The sequence below is a fragment of the Pipra filicauda genome, unplaced genomic scaffold (genome assembly GCF_003945595.2).
Source record: "Pipra filicauda isolate LSUMZ 115617 unplaced genomic scaffold, ASM394559v2 scaffold78_size3787270_pilon, whole genome shotgun sequence".
In the NCBI taxonomy this organism is placed as follows: Eukaryota; Metazoa; Chordata; class Aves; order Passeriformes; family Pipridae; genus Pipra; species Pipra filicauda.
Genome location: NW_024104964.1, coordinates 704,902 through 719,273, shown reverse-complemented (window position 1 = coordinate 719,273; position 14,372 = coordinate 704,902). Strand labels below are relative to the sequence as shown.

General features: G+C 50.5%; 3 protein-coding genes across 5 annotated transcripts in view; 2 read left to right on the top strand and 1 right to left on the bottom strand.

The window, feature by feature from the left end:
- Positions 1 to 63: 63 nt before the first annotated feature.
- On the top strand, positions 64 to 2,032 carry SERP1 (stress associated endoplasmic reticulum protein 1). Its single transcript, XM_027716158.2, has 3 exons — positions 64 to 405; positions 489 to 564; positions 658 to 2,032. The coding sequence occupies exons 1-3, from the start codon at positions 322 to 324 to the stop codon at positions 696 to 698; spliced, it is 201 nt and encodes a 66-aa protein (XP_027571959.1). The 5' UTR covers positions 64 to 321; the 3' UTR covers positions 699 to 2,032.
- LOC120324984 lies at positions 1,913 to 4,762 on the top strand. The gene is made up of 3 exons (XM_039389979.1): positions 1,913 to 1,974; positions 3,498 to 3,940; positions 4,036 to 4,762. Exons 1-3 carry the CDS (start codon positions 1,913 to 1,915, stop codon positions 4,299 to 4,301), a joined length of 771 nt encoding a protein of 256 aa, XP_039245913.1. The 3' UTR covers positions 4,302 to 4,762.
- TSC22D2 (TSC22 domain family member 2) overlaps positions 4,653 to 14,372 on the bottom strand; it is a 25,530-nt gene continuing 15,810 nt past the window's right edge. For 2 of the 3 annotated variants that reach the window (XM_027716135.2, XM_027716145.2), the window contains 2 exons: positions 6,953 to 7,004; positions 4,653 to 6,239 (listed from right to left, as the gene is read on the bottom strand). In XM_027716135.2, the coding sequence (XP_027571936.1) occupies positions 6,000 to 6,239; positions 6,953 to 7,004 (292 nt within the window). In that variant the 3' untranslated portion in view covers positions 4,653 to 5,999. Of the gene's footprint in view, positions 6,240 to 6,952; positions 7,005 to 8,538; positions 12,558 to 14,372 lie in introns of those variants that run through there. The other variant, XM_039389961.1, reaches the window with a different exon arrangement.

The window sequence follows — 14,372 nt, the reverse complement described above, 5'->3', positions numbered from 1 at the left end:
GCCGCGGCGCGTGCGCGGGTTGGCGCGCGCGGCCCCTCCCCCGGCGCGCTCCCGGCGTGCGGCGCGCGCGGTGCTGACGCGGCAGCGGTGGCCGGGCCGGACCGGGCCGGGCTGAGCCGAGCTGAGCTGAGCCGAGCTGGACCGGGCCGGACTGAGCTGAGCTGAGCTGGGCCGAACCGGGCCGGGCTGAGACGAGCCGGGCCGGGCTGAGCTGAATTGGGCCAAACCGGGCCGGGCTGAGCCGAGCCGAGCTGATCTGAGCTGGGCCGAACCGGGCCGGGTTGAGCCGAGTCGAGCTGAGCCGAGCTGAGCGGGGCCGCCATGGTGGCCAAGCAGCGCATCCGCATGGCCAACGAGAAGCACAGCAAGAACATCACCCAGCGCGGCAACGTCGCCAAGACCTCGGTGCGCGGGGCCGGGCCGGGCGGGCGGGCGGGCGGGGGGCGGCGGGGCCGGGGGGGCCGCGCTGACCGGTGCTGTGCCCGCAGAGAACGGCCCCGGAGGAGAAGGCGTCGGTCGGGCCCTGGCTGCTGGCGCTGTTCATCTTCGTGGTCTGCGGATCAGGTGAGCCGCCGCGGGCCCCGCTGACTGTTCGGGGCGCTCCTCGGGCCCGGCAGCGTTCGGGCCCCCCGAGCTCCCTTCTCCGCTCTCTTGCAGCCATCTTCCAGATCATCCAGAGCATCCGGATGGGCATGTGAGGGGCCAGGGCCGGGCCATGGCCCGCCGGCCCCGGCCGCCGCAGCACTGCCGAGGAGCGGCGCGCGGCACCGGCCGTGTCGCATTCCAGGTCCCTTCACGAGTCATTCCGAGTTTTCTAGCCCGTGCCACAGTGCCTTGAACAGCACCACATGTATAAAGCAATAAAAGTCTGTTGTTGATCTACAATCGTGGACCTACTTATTCGCTGAAGATCCAGCCTGGTCTCTCACACACGGAGCTGTAACGCGACATAGGTCCATAGGAACTGGCATCTTGTAAACACCGGTCCCAGACCGGTGTCACCCTCTGTATAGCTGGAAATGGTTTCATTTGACGCTGGAAGCCGGGATTTTTGCAGTGGCTGGAGCCCGACTGTGCAGCATGTTCCCGAGGAGCCCCACCGTGCGTCGCCCGTGTGCGCAGGGAGGCCCCACTGCAGCATGTGGCAGTGCCGTCCTCGCAGCTGCACCTCCTGTAGCTTTGCCCTAACCCACGCCAAGCGCTTGTCTGTGTAGGGGCACCGGGGTTCCCAAGGGACTGGCGTGGCCGGGCGGCACCTGCTCCCGACGGGACTCGGCGCTGGAGCGTCACGGACTGTGGAGCTCCCAGGGCCTCTCCCGGCTGTGCCTGCGCTGTAAATACTCCTTGGACAACTTTCAGCCAGTGGTGATAGTTTTAAATTTGACAATGTTGTGTGGGAATGTTTGGTGCAGGTGGGGGGACCCTGCCCCCCTGCCCACAGTTCTGCTTCTATGTGCAGCCCCTGCAGAGTGTGGTGTGTCTTGCAATATATATTTAATCCTATTTAAGGTAAAACCTGCTTTCAACTCGATTTCTTCTAACAGTGGATCCAGTACTTAACTGCTTCCCTACGGATGATCACAGTTCCTTCTTCTGTAGACAACTGTAACTTGAGGTCACATGGAAAATGCTGCTATTGATCATATTTCCCTGCTGATGGCCCCAACTCCTGCTGTCTCTCTGGTGACAAAGGGGGTGTGAATCGCTCTGCTGGTGCACGCAGTTGCTAAAGGAAGTTTCCTTTTTCCAGGTTTCTTAGCAGAAGACAAATTCAAAGTCTGATTATGCTAGAAGTAATAGAAAACAAATCTGTCAAGGTTAATGAAATGCCTGTTAGCTGTGAAGGAGCAGATCTTTTGTACTCGTGTATTCCCATATGGAATCATGGGGACTGGTGTAAGCCAGCACGGCCATGGGTGTGCCCAGCCTGGCCACCGGGGGGACGGGGACCTTGGGCCAGGGCACTCGTGTGCTGTGAGCGGGGAAAGTCTGTATAATCGCTGATTTTAAATAAAGTTCTTTCCAAATGCAAGTTGTGTTCTCTTGAGGTTGGCAAAGCGGGGCTGTGCTGGGTGTTGAAACTCGGCTGCTTCACGCCAAGCACAGGTTAATTGGCTGTTCCCCGAGAGGAGCCCCCGTGCCATGGGGCATTCCCTGCTCTGCTGTCGGTCTGGGGCCGTGGGGGCTCTGGACTCACCCGGGTGCTGCTCCCCATCTCCCTACAGGGGTTCAGCAGGTGGCTGCTCCCCACTCGTCTCTCTGGCCCCTGGGAATGCTGCAGAGGCCTCGGGTCTGACAGGTTCCTGCTGCCACTACAGGAACTGTTCGAGGGCCTTGGGGACTGGAATGCTCAGGGTGGTTTGTACAGATTCGTTCCTCAAGGCTCAGTAGAAGTCTTGCTTCGGTGCCAGCACCAGACGCAGGGGTGTGTGGTGCTGTGCCCTGCAGTGGCTCGGCCCTGGGCAGCCACAGGCTGGAGCAGGGGCTGCACTGGGGGCTCTCCAGAGAGGCCTCCTGGCCCCAGCTGTGCTCTGGCTCCATATGCCCAAGTACAAATGCTGCAAAGCACCACGCTTGTTTCTTCTCAGAAACGTGAGAGAGCAACACCCAGGTTTATTTGCCCTGGTGAGACGCCGGTTCTCGTTTGCAGGCGCTGGCAGCTGAGGTGTTGCCAGCGCTAGGGGACGTGTGACGCGGGGCTGCGTTTGCAGACACGGGCAGGTTCTTCGGCAGAGCTGAGCTGGCTGAGGTGATGTCATTAACCACCCGCAACTCACTGTTACCTCAAATCTTGCCTTTTGTTTTCCTGTGAAGCCTTCTTGGGGCTGGCTGCACGACTCCGCTTCAGTATCACATCAGGGCTGGCACATGGTTTGCCTCCCCTGCGCCCCTGCCAGGCCCCGCGTCTGCTCTGTGCCCGGTGTCACGGCTGGCACAGGGCTCCTTCCCCGCGGCTCCAAGGAAACACCGGGCCCTTTGGAACCACGTCCCCCGACAGAGCCACCCCTGTGAGCGACATGGCCCCGAGACCCGCCCGGCTGCGAACACGGGGCACGGGGGGACCGGGGGCCACAGGGCCGGGCGTTGTCCGAGCACAGCCGTGCGCGGGCCCCTCAGCCCCCGGGCTGCGACACGGGACAGCGGGGCCGCGGAGCGACGGGGAACCGGCCCGGGGGGCGGCGGGACCGGCGGCTCGCACAGGGACCCCCGGGAACGAGCGCGACAGCGCGGCCCCACAGCCCCGGCCCCACAGCCCCGGCACACCATGGCCGCCCGGCCCCGCCCCACAGCCCCACAGCACCGCCCCACAGCACCGCCCCATACACCTCTCCGCCCCTCAGCCCCACAGCCCCGCCCCACGCACAGCCCCACAGTCCCACACACAGCCCCGCCCCACACACAGCCCCGCCCCACAGTCCCACAGCACCGCCCCAGTCCCACAGCCCCGCCCCACACACAGCCCCACAGTCCCACACACAGCCCCGCCCCACACACAGCCCCACAGTCCCACACACAGCCCCGCCCCACAGTCCCAGTCCCACAGCGCCGTCCCGCGGCCCCGCGCGGGAGCTGCGGAAGGGCCGGTCTGTGCTCACCAAACCTACAGGAGCGGAGCAAAGCAAACGAAGGTTTTCTAACAGCGTGAGTTCAACCTTTGCTTCAACTCTATTTCCTGCAGATTTACTAAAGGGTTTCTCCTTTTGGAGCAAGCGCCTCCGCAGCCCCTCGGAGGGGTGTGCGGGCCCCTCGCTCTCGGCACAGCCCCACGCCCTCACCCTCGGGGGCAGAGCACGGGCCCTGCCCGGCTCCGGGAGGGTTGGGGTGCTGGGCACCATCCTCACAGGCTCGGTGCCCCTCTGCTCCCGGCAGCGCATCTCGGACCACCCCAGAGAACCACGGTTCGAACGTCTCTGTTCTGTTTCGCTCAAAAAATGGACAGGTACAGCCTTCCCTCCATAAAAGTTTTAATCAACTACTTACCTGAGGGACTCCTGTTCAGTCCCCAGAATTGTCCCTTTCTACTTACTTTAACAGCATCCTCCTCGCGGTGCAGCCGGGGCGAGCCACTGATCGCACAGGAGGGGAACACACGGAGCTCCTGCAATACTTTGGTTTCTCGTTGCACCGAGGACTCCCAGAAGTGCTCCCAGCAGGCAGAGAGCACCCGCCCACACCTGCCGGGAAGATCGTTTTGGTGTTACTTCAGCAAGAACTTTTTAATACACACACACCGAGCTGATCCTCACCGGGAAGGGCAGGCAGAGCTGTTTCCAGGACACAGACGTTTCTCTAAGATCTGAAGGCACGAGAACTTGCAGTTTCCAGTGTTGCTCCTGTTTTACCTCAGACATAAACCTGAGCAGAGTTAGACACACACAAGGCTCAGGTACTGAAGCAGAGGTTCACAGCAGTGAACCAGCAGGCCCAGGTGTTAATTTACAGCATCACTGCAAACCCAAACCCAAGAGGGCCACTGACAGCATCAGGTGATGCTTCTCCTTGAAGAGAAGGCACCGGTCTGTTGCAAAAGAAGCAGTGATAACCCTGGCACTGGTCTGTTAGGCAACATCAGAGAGACAGCTTCTCCATTTTCTTCAGAAAAAAGTGCTACTGAATTTAGTTACATTGCAACAACATCTACAGCCAAAAACTTCAACAAAACTGCAGTTTAATTTCAGAAAATGTGTTAAAATATATATATATTTGTACATCAATTTGACACACTGCGTTAGTTTACACAAATGATGGTCTTCCTTGAAATTGTATTTATGAAATGTACATTTTTAATTTAAATACTCAGTATACACTGCACTTAATCTGCATGTTGCATTTATTAAATACATTAAAATCTGCAATGTAACAAAACGTTTTCTGCATACGAAATTCAAAACACCATTTTAAATGAACAAAAGATGGCTCACTTCATTTATTTGTTTTAACAACTAGTGCCTAGCACACTAGCTCAGCTCCACCAACACCAGCTGTTCTTTCTCTTTATTGACATTGTTCACAGACTAGTACATATTACACTAAGAGTGCTGGATAAAAACATGAGGTACGAAAGTGGTTCAAAGATTACAGGTCATGCAGATCATGCGAGACAGCAAAGAAAGTCGTGAATGAGAAAACACTAAATAAAAATACATAGAGAATGTGCATTATAAAATAAAAATAATAATAAAAAAAAAAAAAAAAAAAAAACAACACCAAACCTCAATTACACAGCTTTGCTTCTTTGGTTACAAAGTAGGTTGAACAATTTCACAGCTTTTTATTCCCACCCAAAAAACAAACCAAAAACGAAATGTCAAAAAGCAGAGGAATCGTGGCCCTTTCTCTCTATTAGAAAGTAGAAACAGAAATGAGCAAAGTTTTCTTCATCAAAATAGCCCATCACTCATTTATTATATCACAAGGACTGGTGACTACCTGTACAGATGCACTATGGTCTTCATACTTACACTCTATACAAAATTTACATTCAAGCTGGATCTTTACTACCGTAAATAAATACCAAAGGTCAATTGCCATTAGTGTTAGAAATATGCCAGGGTTCTTTGTTCAATTATTGCCTAGACATTGTATCTATTAACGCAATCCCATCTACCATTTTACCCATACAGACATTTATTAAAAAAAAATTTAAAAAGTTCTGTGACATTGTTCATGTACATTATGAAAATAGCAGCCCTGTAATAAATAAAACAAATAAATGAAACTAACGTAGGCAAATGTTACTTATATGAAAAGAACAGTGGCTCTGAAGAGGAATTGTTGCTCCTTACCAGACAGCAAGGCTCAAAGCAACCCAGGGGCGATGGGAACCTCGGAGAGCCACCCAAGCTCTGACAGCCCTCCCTCCCTCCCGCAGCCCGGGGAGGATCCGGGCTCAGGGACTGCCCCTGCAACCTCTGCACGGGCAGGGCCGGCGGGGCAGCGCCGAGGTGATTGTCTAATACTGCAAAGGCCAAACACGGACAGAAGCGGCTGCGCTGGGCTCACGCCGAGGACACGTTGGGCTGCGGCGGCTGCGCGGGCGGGGGCTGCGCCGAGGAGCTGCTGCTGGGGGGGCCCTGCTGGCTGGAGAGCTGGGACAGCTGGTCGTTGTTGGACAGCGATTTCAACAGTGCGTTTTCTCGTTCAAGTAAAGAGTTTCTTTCGACTAATTCCTTTATTTGTTCCTTCAGGACTTCCACTTCTTCTCTCACTGCATACATCAAATGGCTTTTCACTAGATCCTGCGGAGAACAAGTGGGCAGTTACACCAAGGGAAAGAATACTTTCCTTCACCCCAGCCCCAGAATTTACTGTTACTGCTTTCACTGCAGTAAGCCTGGAAAACCAAAGCACTCTCACTAAAAATATATATGAATAAATCAGCCTTCAAGCACAAACAACCCAGCCCTTTTGTTCCCTTGAAGTGGCCCTGACATCAAAAGCTGCATCCCAGCTCCTCAGAAGGAAAGCACCAGCTCTGAAGCTGTGACCTGGGGGTCGGGGTTTGCAGCATACAGGCTGCACTGAGGTGTGTGAGAACCAAGATATAAGAAAGCTTTTACATCAGCAGCAGCAAAAATCCAACAGCTGAAAGGGAAGCTGAGCAGTATGTTAAGGACGGCACACTTTACTCTTCTAGTAATGAACTGAAAACTAGTGATGAACTTGGCTAAAGCAACAGACTGAAATGCAGTATTTATTTTCATCACCCCTTTAAGTTCAATCAGCTTGCTCACAGCAATTTGTAAGAAAATTCACTGACTAACATTTCTGGGCCAATGGTAAAGGCAATCATGGTTTGTGGTCGTTCACAGATATACAGAAAATCCATTTTTCAAATGATGGTCTCAGTCTGACCCATGTGGAGGGTCACAGAAACACAACACACCTGGAAACAGGCTCAGTGATGAACCACATTAATCCTATTAGAAACAACAACTTATATTTTACTTACCATTGCCTGTTCTATTTTGTTGTCAATGGCAACAACACTCGCACCAGATGCACTGTAAATACAAGGAGAAAACTGTGAGATTTACTGTATCACTCAGGTAAATCCATGCACCTGCAGGACTCCTGAAAGATGCTGTTACTGGAAGGCCGAAGCTCAGAGTCAAGAATTCAGTGCACAATCACAGGAGTGTCCCATGTCCCCCCCAGCTGCCCAGTACAGCTGGAGCTCTTAAGAGATGCTGCTCCTTCAGTTTATACCTCCTCAGACGGTGCTTATGACACCCACAACCACAAAAATGCATTAGAATAAACACTAAACTAACTAAATCAACTGCTTTGATTCCTGGCCTCATTTTCCAGCTTTCTTTACTGGGGAAAATGGGGATTCACAGATATTCCTGGGATCCTTACCTCTATGTTATTCCTGACAAACTCTTTTTATAAAGCAATGAAGAAAAAACCCTGTTATAATGGTTGTTCTCTGGTTTCACTCAAAGTCAACCTACCAGGTAAGAAGTTCCTGGCTCAGCCCTGCCTGTGCAGCCCATGGCAGCGGGAAGGTGAGACACGACTGGAGCCCTGACCCCGGGAGCACTTCCTCACTCCCAGAATTTCCCCATGGATCTCATCTGACAGCTGACAAACACACAGGTCACAGTTAGGGCCAGGCCTGTTCCAGAGGCACACCAGTGCAGCACATCCAACAGCACATCACACTGTGAGGATGTGCATTTACTGTCCTGACAGGAGCCTGAACTGCAGCTCTGAAGCCCGGGGGGCAGCAATCCAGGCCCGAATGTCTGGGGTCTGTTTCCAGGTCACACCACAGGCACACGAGCCAGTCCCTCACGTGCAGCTCTGGAGTCGGGGTTCTGGTGGCCAGGGGTGTCCCTGCTCTCCCCCAGACTGGGATCCCTCTGTTTGGAGAGGAGCTGTAGATCTCCCAGGGTAGGCAGGGTACACCCCCTCTGTGTCGCCCTCCCATCCCGGTCCCAGGGGTCCCATTTCCTCACCAGCTCTGGTCTGACCCAGGACGGCGGTTCCTGTGACAGCCCCACCAGTGAGAGCTGCTGATAAGGGTCCCAGCCAGGGCCGTGGCTATCAGCAACACACAGCCACGTTTAAAAGAGTTAACGTGGGGAAAATGCAAGGCTTGCAGTCCCGCTGGGAAACCTGCCTCTCTGGAATTACACAACACTCACCGAAACCCAGGCCTTTTACAAGTATGGCCAATACTGCTGAGCACAGTGTCACAGATGTGAAACAAGGCTCAGTTCTGAAGAACAACATTGGTCAGAAAAGCTTATTTTAACAGGTCCCACAGAACTGTCAGTACCAGCACCAAGCACACAGGAGCAGAGGGAATCAGCTTTGCAAACTGGGGGAGTAACAGCCTCTATTTCTACACTGAATCAAGCTTGTAACCCAAACCAAAAGTCCTGAACTCCCATTTCACAAGAAAATTTTTCCAGTCTCTTGTTGTCTTCTAAGCCTCTTTCAAGCCCTATCTGTGGTAAACCTCCTCAGAATAAGAAGTATTTATAACCTGTGCTGAGGGAAGTATCCCCTTCCATCTTAAATTAACATGCTTCAAACTCATCTGGCAGCATCAGAAGTGTCTGTGTTCAAGAACCACGAAATCCCCAACAGCTTTCATGGACACCACTCTACGGGTCAGGTGAAGCAGCTCTGAAGAGGTGACAAGAGGAAAATTAAAGTAAACACCACACGTGGCAGTGGGATCTGCTGCTCCATCTTTGCAGCACCATCACACACCTTCTGTCAATACCTGTCTAGTTAAACTTGAGACTGGGACTTTATTTTTTAAATAATTACACTGCAAAATAGTTGAAAGGGATGGAAGAACAAAGTCTATTGCACCGCTCCGAGTTAAGGCATTCGAGCAGCTCCATGAGAAAAGACCGGCAGCCTTCCCTCAGTCTCCTGGAACACCCGTGGCACACTGCAGAGGCACCTCTCCTATGCTGTACCTCGTGCCCCAGCTCCCCTCTGCCTGTTAGATGGGTGCAGGGCTCACCATGTGGGTGTAAAAACTGTCCCTCCCCACACTGTGATTGGAATGAGCCTGAGAAGCCATTGCTCTTCCACCCATATCCCACACTTAGAGTGACACCAACAGTGCTGAAAGCCCTAAGCAGCTCATACACTACTGTTACTCATGTCGGAGTTCTTGCTGCCCTTATCCTCGGAGAATCTGCACTAAGATTGAAGTGCTGAGTTCGGACTCCAGCCCTACTCCCTGCTCCCTGCACCCATCCCAACTCCAGCAGGCAGAGACCCCCACCGCCTCACCCAGGAGAAGCCCCATGCTGACGGAGCAGTGCCCAGTCCACCATCAGGACAAAATCACCTGACGTGTTCCAGGTCACTTTCTACAAGCAGATGAGAATTAGATTTTAGGGTAGCACATCTGCTACAAGATTCTGTCCTTTATTCATTTTACAGTGCTCCCCACTCACTCAGCTCCTGTGAGATGTTGAGCAGCAGAGCCCTCCAGAGCCAGCTGCTCTCACAGGACACTCCAAATATAATGCTAAATCTTAAGATTTTGTACTTTTCACAAATCCTGAGCTCTTGATATTAAAGCACTGTTTGCATAAAGTATTTTATCCCATAGCTTCAGAATGAAATTTATAGATACAATCTAGTCCTTATGAAAAGGCCAGGAAAAAACCAAAGTATCTGTTAAATAAGTCTTTCTGGATAAGTGACTGGAGTGACACGTTCTGTGAGTGCACCATCCACTGCAGAGCCGATGCTCTGACTTGCAAACCCTGGAGTTAGAAGTGGAAAGACCCCATTTAGCTATTACAAAGAGACCAATTACTGATTGCTCCAGGAGCTACAGAAGTCTGACAATTATTGTCAAAGCTGAAAAAAATCCACATTAAGTAACACAGAACAGATTAAGAGGTGCATTAGGTATGTAATATTTTTTTTGTAACTGCAAACCCCCCACCCCACATTGAGCTTCTGCAGCCAACCAGGAACTGAACAGACACACTGTAATTCCAGGGAACAGTTTGGTTTGACTTAGACCTCTGAGTTAAGGACATGCCAATGAAGGCTCTGCCCGAAAAGACATTATATTGGTACATCAAGTTTGTGTTGAAGCCCACTAAGTATAAGGCAAGATTTACAGTCAGCAAAACCATCCAAGACCCCCAAGTACAGTTTGTCATTGTAGAGATGGATAGTAAACCCAACACTTTTCTACATTACACACCAGGTAGCCAAAAGCCTATTTAGTCTGAGAAATTCTCATTTTGATGGTTTAAAAAAAATATATGTGGTGCTTGCTTTACCTATTAAATTTTCTTTATCTCACCCCATGAGTTCTCTCCTCTTCCTGTTCTGGCGGGAGGTTGAGTGAGCAGCTTTGTGGGGCTCAGATGCCGGGGTTAAACCACAACAGCCCTTTTTGGCACCAAGCGTGGGGCTGGAAGGTTTCAAGATAAGGACAGATTTGCCTGGGATGTGCTAGATTGAATGGACAGCAGCAGCTGCTCCAGCCTGGCCACCCCCGTGCTCGCCATGGGCTCTCTCCCCCGTGGCAGAGGCCATTGCCTGTCAGTGGCCACGTTTCGCTTGGCTGCTGCCACACTGCTCTTATCACCTCCCTGCCGTGCTGGGAGCGCTCGATAACGGCCACGTGCCTGTCCTGGCAGGTGCCCAGGGCAGCGCTGCCACACTGGGCAGGCTGGAGCTCCAGTCCAAGGGACTGTGACCTGAGGAGTGCACAGGGGAGCAGAGACCCACCTGCAGCCTGTGGAGGAGCCCACTGCCAGAGCAGGTGGGTGCCCAAAGGAGGCCACGACCCCACGGGAAGTCCATGTTGGAACAGGCTCCTAACAGGACATGTGCCCCCTGGAGAAAGGAGCTCAGGCTGGAGCAGGTTTGCTGGTAGGACCTGCGACCCCACAGAACCCACACTGGAGTTCCTGAAGGACTGACCCTGCAGAAGGGACCCACGTTGGAGCAGCTCATGAAGAACTGCAGCCCATGGAAAGGATCCCATGCTGGAGGCAGGGGAGAATGTGAGATTCCCCAGCAGTCTGTGGTGAAGACCACGATGAGGAAAGCTGCAGGACCCACCACACCACCTCTCCTGTCCCGAGTGACCACCATGGGAGCCCAAAGTCAGACTAAACAATGACAACAGACATCTGTAGACAATTTATGGACATTTTGCAAGGGTGGTCAACAGACTAGGTCGACAGACTAGACTAGGTAACAGCATTTCACATTTAAATGAGATTGAAATCCTACAGTCTGGATGATGTAAACTAATTCTGAAGCTTTTCAGTCAATAACAAAAGCCATATTCCATATTCAGCTGTATTAATGATTATCTGCATACTACTGTCCCAAGGAACTTCTTAGCACTAAGTCACCCCCCAAAAGACTCACAGAATACAGGAGTTTTCTTGCCCTCTAGATACATAAAACCTATCACATTTTCCAGCTGATCCTGCAGAGCAGAGCACAGAGGGACACTGATGCTCTGTCCAACAGCCTCTGTAAGACAATTCCTCTGAAGCACCAGATGTGCTTTGGTTTAGGTTACAGTGGGAAAGGTGTTCACACCTTGGGGATGTCTGATGGATATCCCCAAGCCAAGGAACTGCTCCCAGCTCTTCTCATTCGCTGTTACTGCTTTCAATCAAATTATCAAACCACCTTTCCGTAAGCAATGACAAGGTACCTCAAAAAGTTCCAACTCTTTTTGCTTGCAAGTGAGCTACAAACTAAAGCCGAGTGTTCATTTTTTGTTTCCCCTCATTGTTTACTCATTTACGAGCCACTGCAGCCACTGAACCAGCCACTCTTCATGTCTTACCACTGGTTGGGCTACTCAGTCCACCCAAAGAAATCTTTTCTGTTCTTGAAACAGTTAAGGCATGTTTAATTAGCCTCCATCCCATTAATAGACTCTACAATGCCAGCATCCCAATGCAATCACGTATCCAGCCTGGAAAGTGTATCTGTGTGAGTATTGTAGATTTTCATTATTTTTCTTTGTCAAAGTCGTGTGAGAACATGTGACAGTCCAAGGCAGTGAATTTGCCACCTCAGGAGTTTCCACACACATTTCATGAGTTAATTTATATTGTGAAGGTTTAATGCTTCACACACATGCAACAGAAACATAAATCCTACTGCTTTAAATTCAAGTTTACTGATAAGGGCTGTATTTTAGGCAGACCCACTAAAGCTGCTATGGCACTATTACTGTGCAAAGACAACCCAGGCCCAGAAGAGTGACCCAGACTCATGTGAAGATGTCAAGCAGCCACTATTCCCCTTCCCAAACCACATCAGTTGAGAAGACCAACCCATGAGACTTGAGCCCTTAGCAACACCTACGTGAGCACAGTGCAGGAAAACATTCCTGCCATTGTGACAGTAACAACCAGCATCTCCCTAACACTTACTGATTTCAGTGCCACCAGCACTCTTCCTGCCATGGCGTGTTGGTGAAAAACAAACCCATCTCTATTCACTGCAGCAATTCAGCACTCTCTTGCTCTCTACTGCAGTAGCATGTAGTAGCTCTGCTGGCTTCAGCTGGTCCCGAGAGATGGCTGCTCATAGGAGAATAATCCATATTTGTTAGGAAAAAACCACTGGAATTACACAGGAAGATTTTCTGTTTACACCAAAGCCTCCTAACTCAAGCCCCTGAGGTTCACAAACTACTTCTGAAGGAGCTGCAAAGTGTAACGAGAGTCCAGTGCCAGCAGGCTCACGGTCCTGGTGCTCCGCAGTGTGTCAACCCCCACATCTTGTGGTGGGCAAACAAAGGGATTATGAGGAAATCACACAAGCTTATTGTTTTCACAGCAGAGGTTTTTCCTTCTCAAACCAGAGATCCCAAAAAGAAAGCCCCAAACCACGTTACTGTTACCCAGCTCCCAGAGTGAGCACAGGCTCCCCCATGCCCAGGGCCATCCCACCCATGCCGAGCTCACCCACCCACAACCACGGGCACTGCCCATGGATGCCCTCAGCACGCCCTCCACCAGCTTTTACCACAAGTTTAGAGTTGAAAACTTCTCAGTTTCAGTCATCCAGCAGAGCAAAGCTGCCTAACACGACCTTAAAATCCATTAACTGGGGTATAAATGCAAAACCTGCTAAACCCGGTCAAAGACTTCGGAATTTGAACAGATTATAAGTTTAAAACTTGCATCAATCCTGATGAATTTGATTCTATGTTCTCACAAATACTTATTTTTACCACAAAATGTTCACCAGCAAAGATGCAATACTATTTTAAAGGCAGCCATTTACATTCTTCTACGTGAATTTGATGTTTTTCTATATCCCACACTTCCAGCACTTGCTTCAGGCACCATACACAAACCTCGATTTGTGAAGCCTCAATCTTATTCACTATTTGATTTTAGGATTTTTTGAATCAGCTTCCTCATCCTAAGACTTATTTTGAGATATGAAAATAGAGAAACAGCTAAAAGCTAGACCACAAAGCGAGCTTTTGGTCTACAAACCAAACGTGTATTCTAAGCCCTGAAGTTTATTTCAGTGAAATAACAAAGTCCTTGAAACCTAAATACCAACTCTGTCCCATAAATACAGAAAAGTGGCATCATCCAGAGCTTATAGCAAAAACATAGATTTGTCCAAGTTTCTGCTGGAAAAGGAAGACATGCTTTGAAACTGAGCTTAATGCCAGCACCCCAGCACTATAAACCGATTTTAAAAAGAGCAGGATACATCAGCATTACTTATAACCTTCAGCATTGTGCAGTATACAAACTGTTGCCAAGCAAACTATGAAAGGATTCAGTTAAGCTGTGCACGTTGAGAAGCCTCTCAAGTCAAATACAGCCAGTACAGTGATGAAATGGTTATCAATACTTCAACAGCCAAACAAAATTTTACATTCTACACAGCTTGTTAAGCAGAAGTTTGTGACAAGCCAGAGCATCACAAGGCATGAAGTCACTAGGACTTCAACTTAATGCTAACAAAAAAACTCCTTCAAAAATCAATAAAGTGCAGGAAAGAAACAGTTTGCAGCTACTGACAAATTAGTAATGCACCTCTGCAAGTCCCATCCACGCCAGATAAGACTCTGTTGCACTTCACTGCAGTTTCTCACCATCAGTTCAATGCTAACTTTGGATATTCATCCTTGTCACAGTTCACCTGTGTCCCCCATCCAGCTTTACTTCAGCAAAATGAAAGCAAGCCAGAAAGCTTCCTTTCCTGGTTTTAAGATAGAAGTATCTTAGTTTTGACAAAATTGTGTTTAAATGTAATATTTTCACAACTTGATTTCTGATACAGGACTTAATGCCAAAAAGTTTCCTTTTTTGGAAAAGGAAGCTGTAAACATTTTGGTGAAGGTCAGCTAGGAGCTGACTAGCATTAAA

Excerpts from the sequence above, each read along its gene's own strand:
- SERP1 (XM_027716158.2), top strand. The coding sequence starts at position 322 with ATGGTGGCCAAGCAGCGCATCCGCATGGCCAACGAGAAGCACAGCAAG. Across the intron at positions 406-488 it reads GCAACGTCGCCAAGACCTCG|AGAACGGCCCCGGAGGAGAA; the intron begins GTGCGCGGGGCC and ends CTGTGCCCGCAG. Across the intron at positions 565-657 it reads CTTCGTGGTCTGCGGATCAG|CCATCTTCCAGATCATCCAG; the intron begins GTGAGCCGCCGC and ends GCTCTCTTGCAG.
- LOC120324984 (XM_039389979.1), top strand. The coding sequence starts at position 1,913 with ATGGGTGTGCCCAGCCTGGCCACCGGGGGGACGGGGACCTTGGGCCAG. Across the intron at positions 1,975-3,497 it reads GGCCAGGGCACTCGTGTGCT|CCCCACAGTCCCACACACAG; the intron begins GTGAGCGGGGAA and ends CCCCACACACAG. Across the intron at positions 3,941-4,035 it reads TTCGCTCAAAAAATGGACAG|CATCCTCCTCGCGGTGCAGC; the intron begins GTACAGCCTTCC and ends TTACTTTAACAG.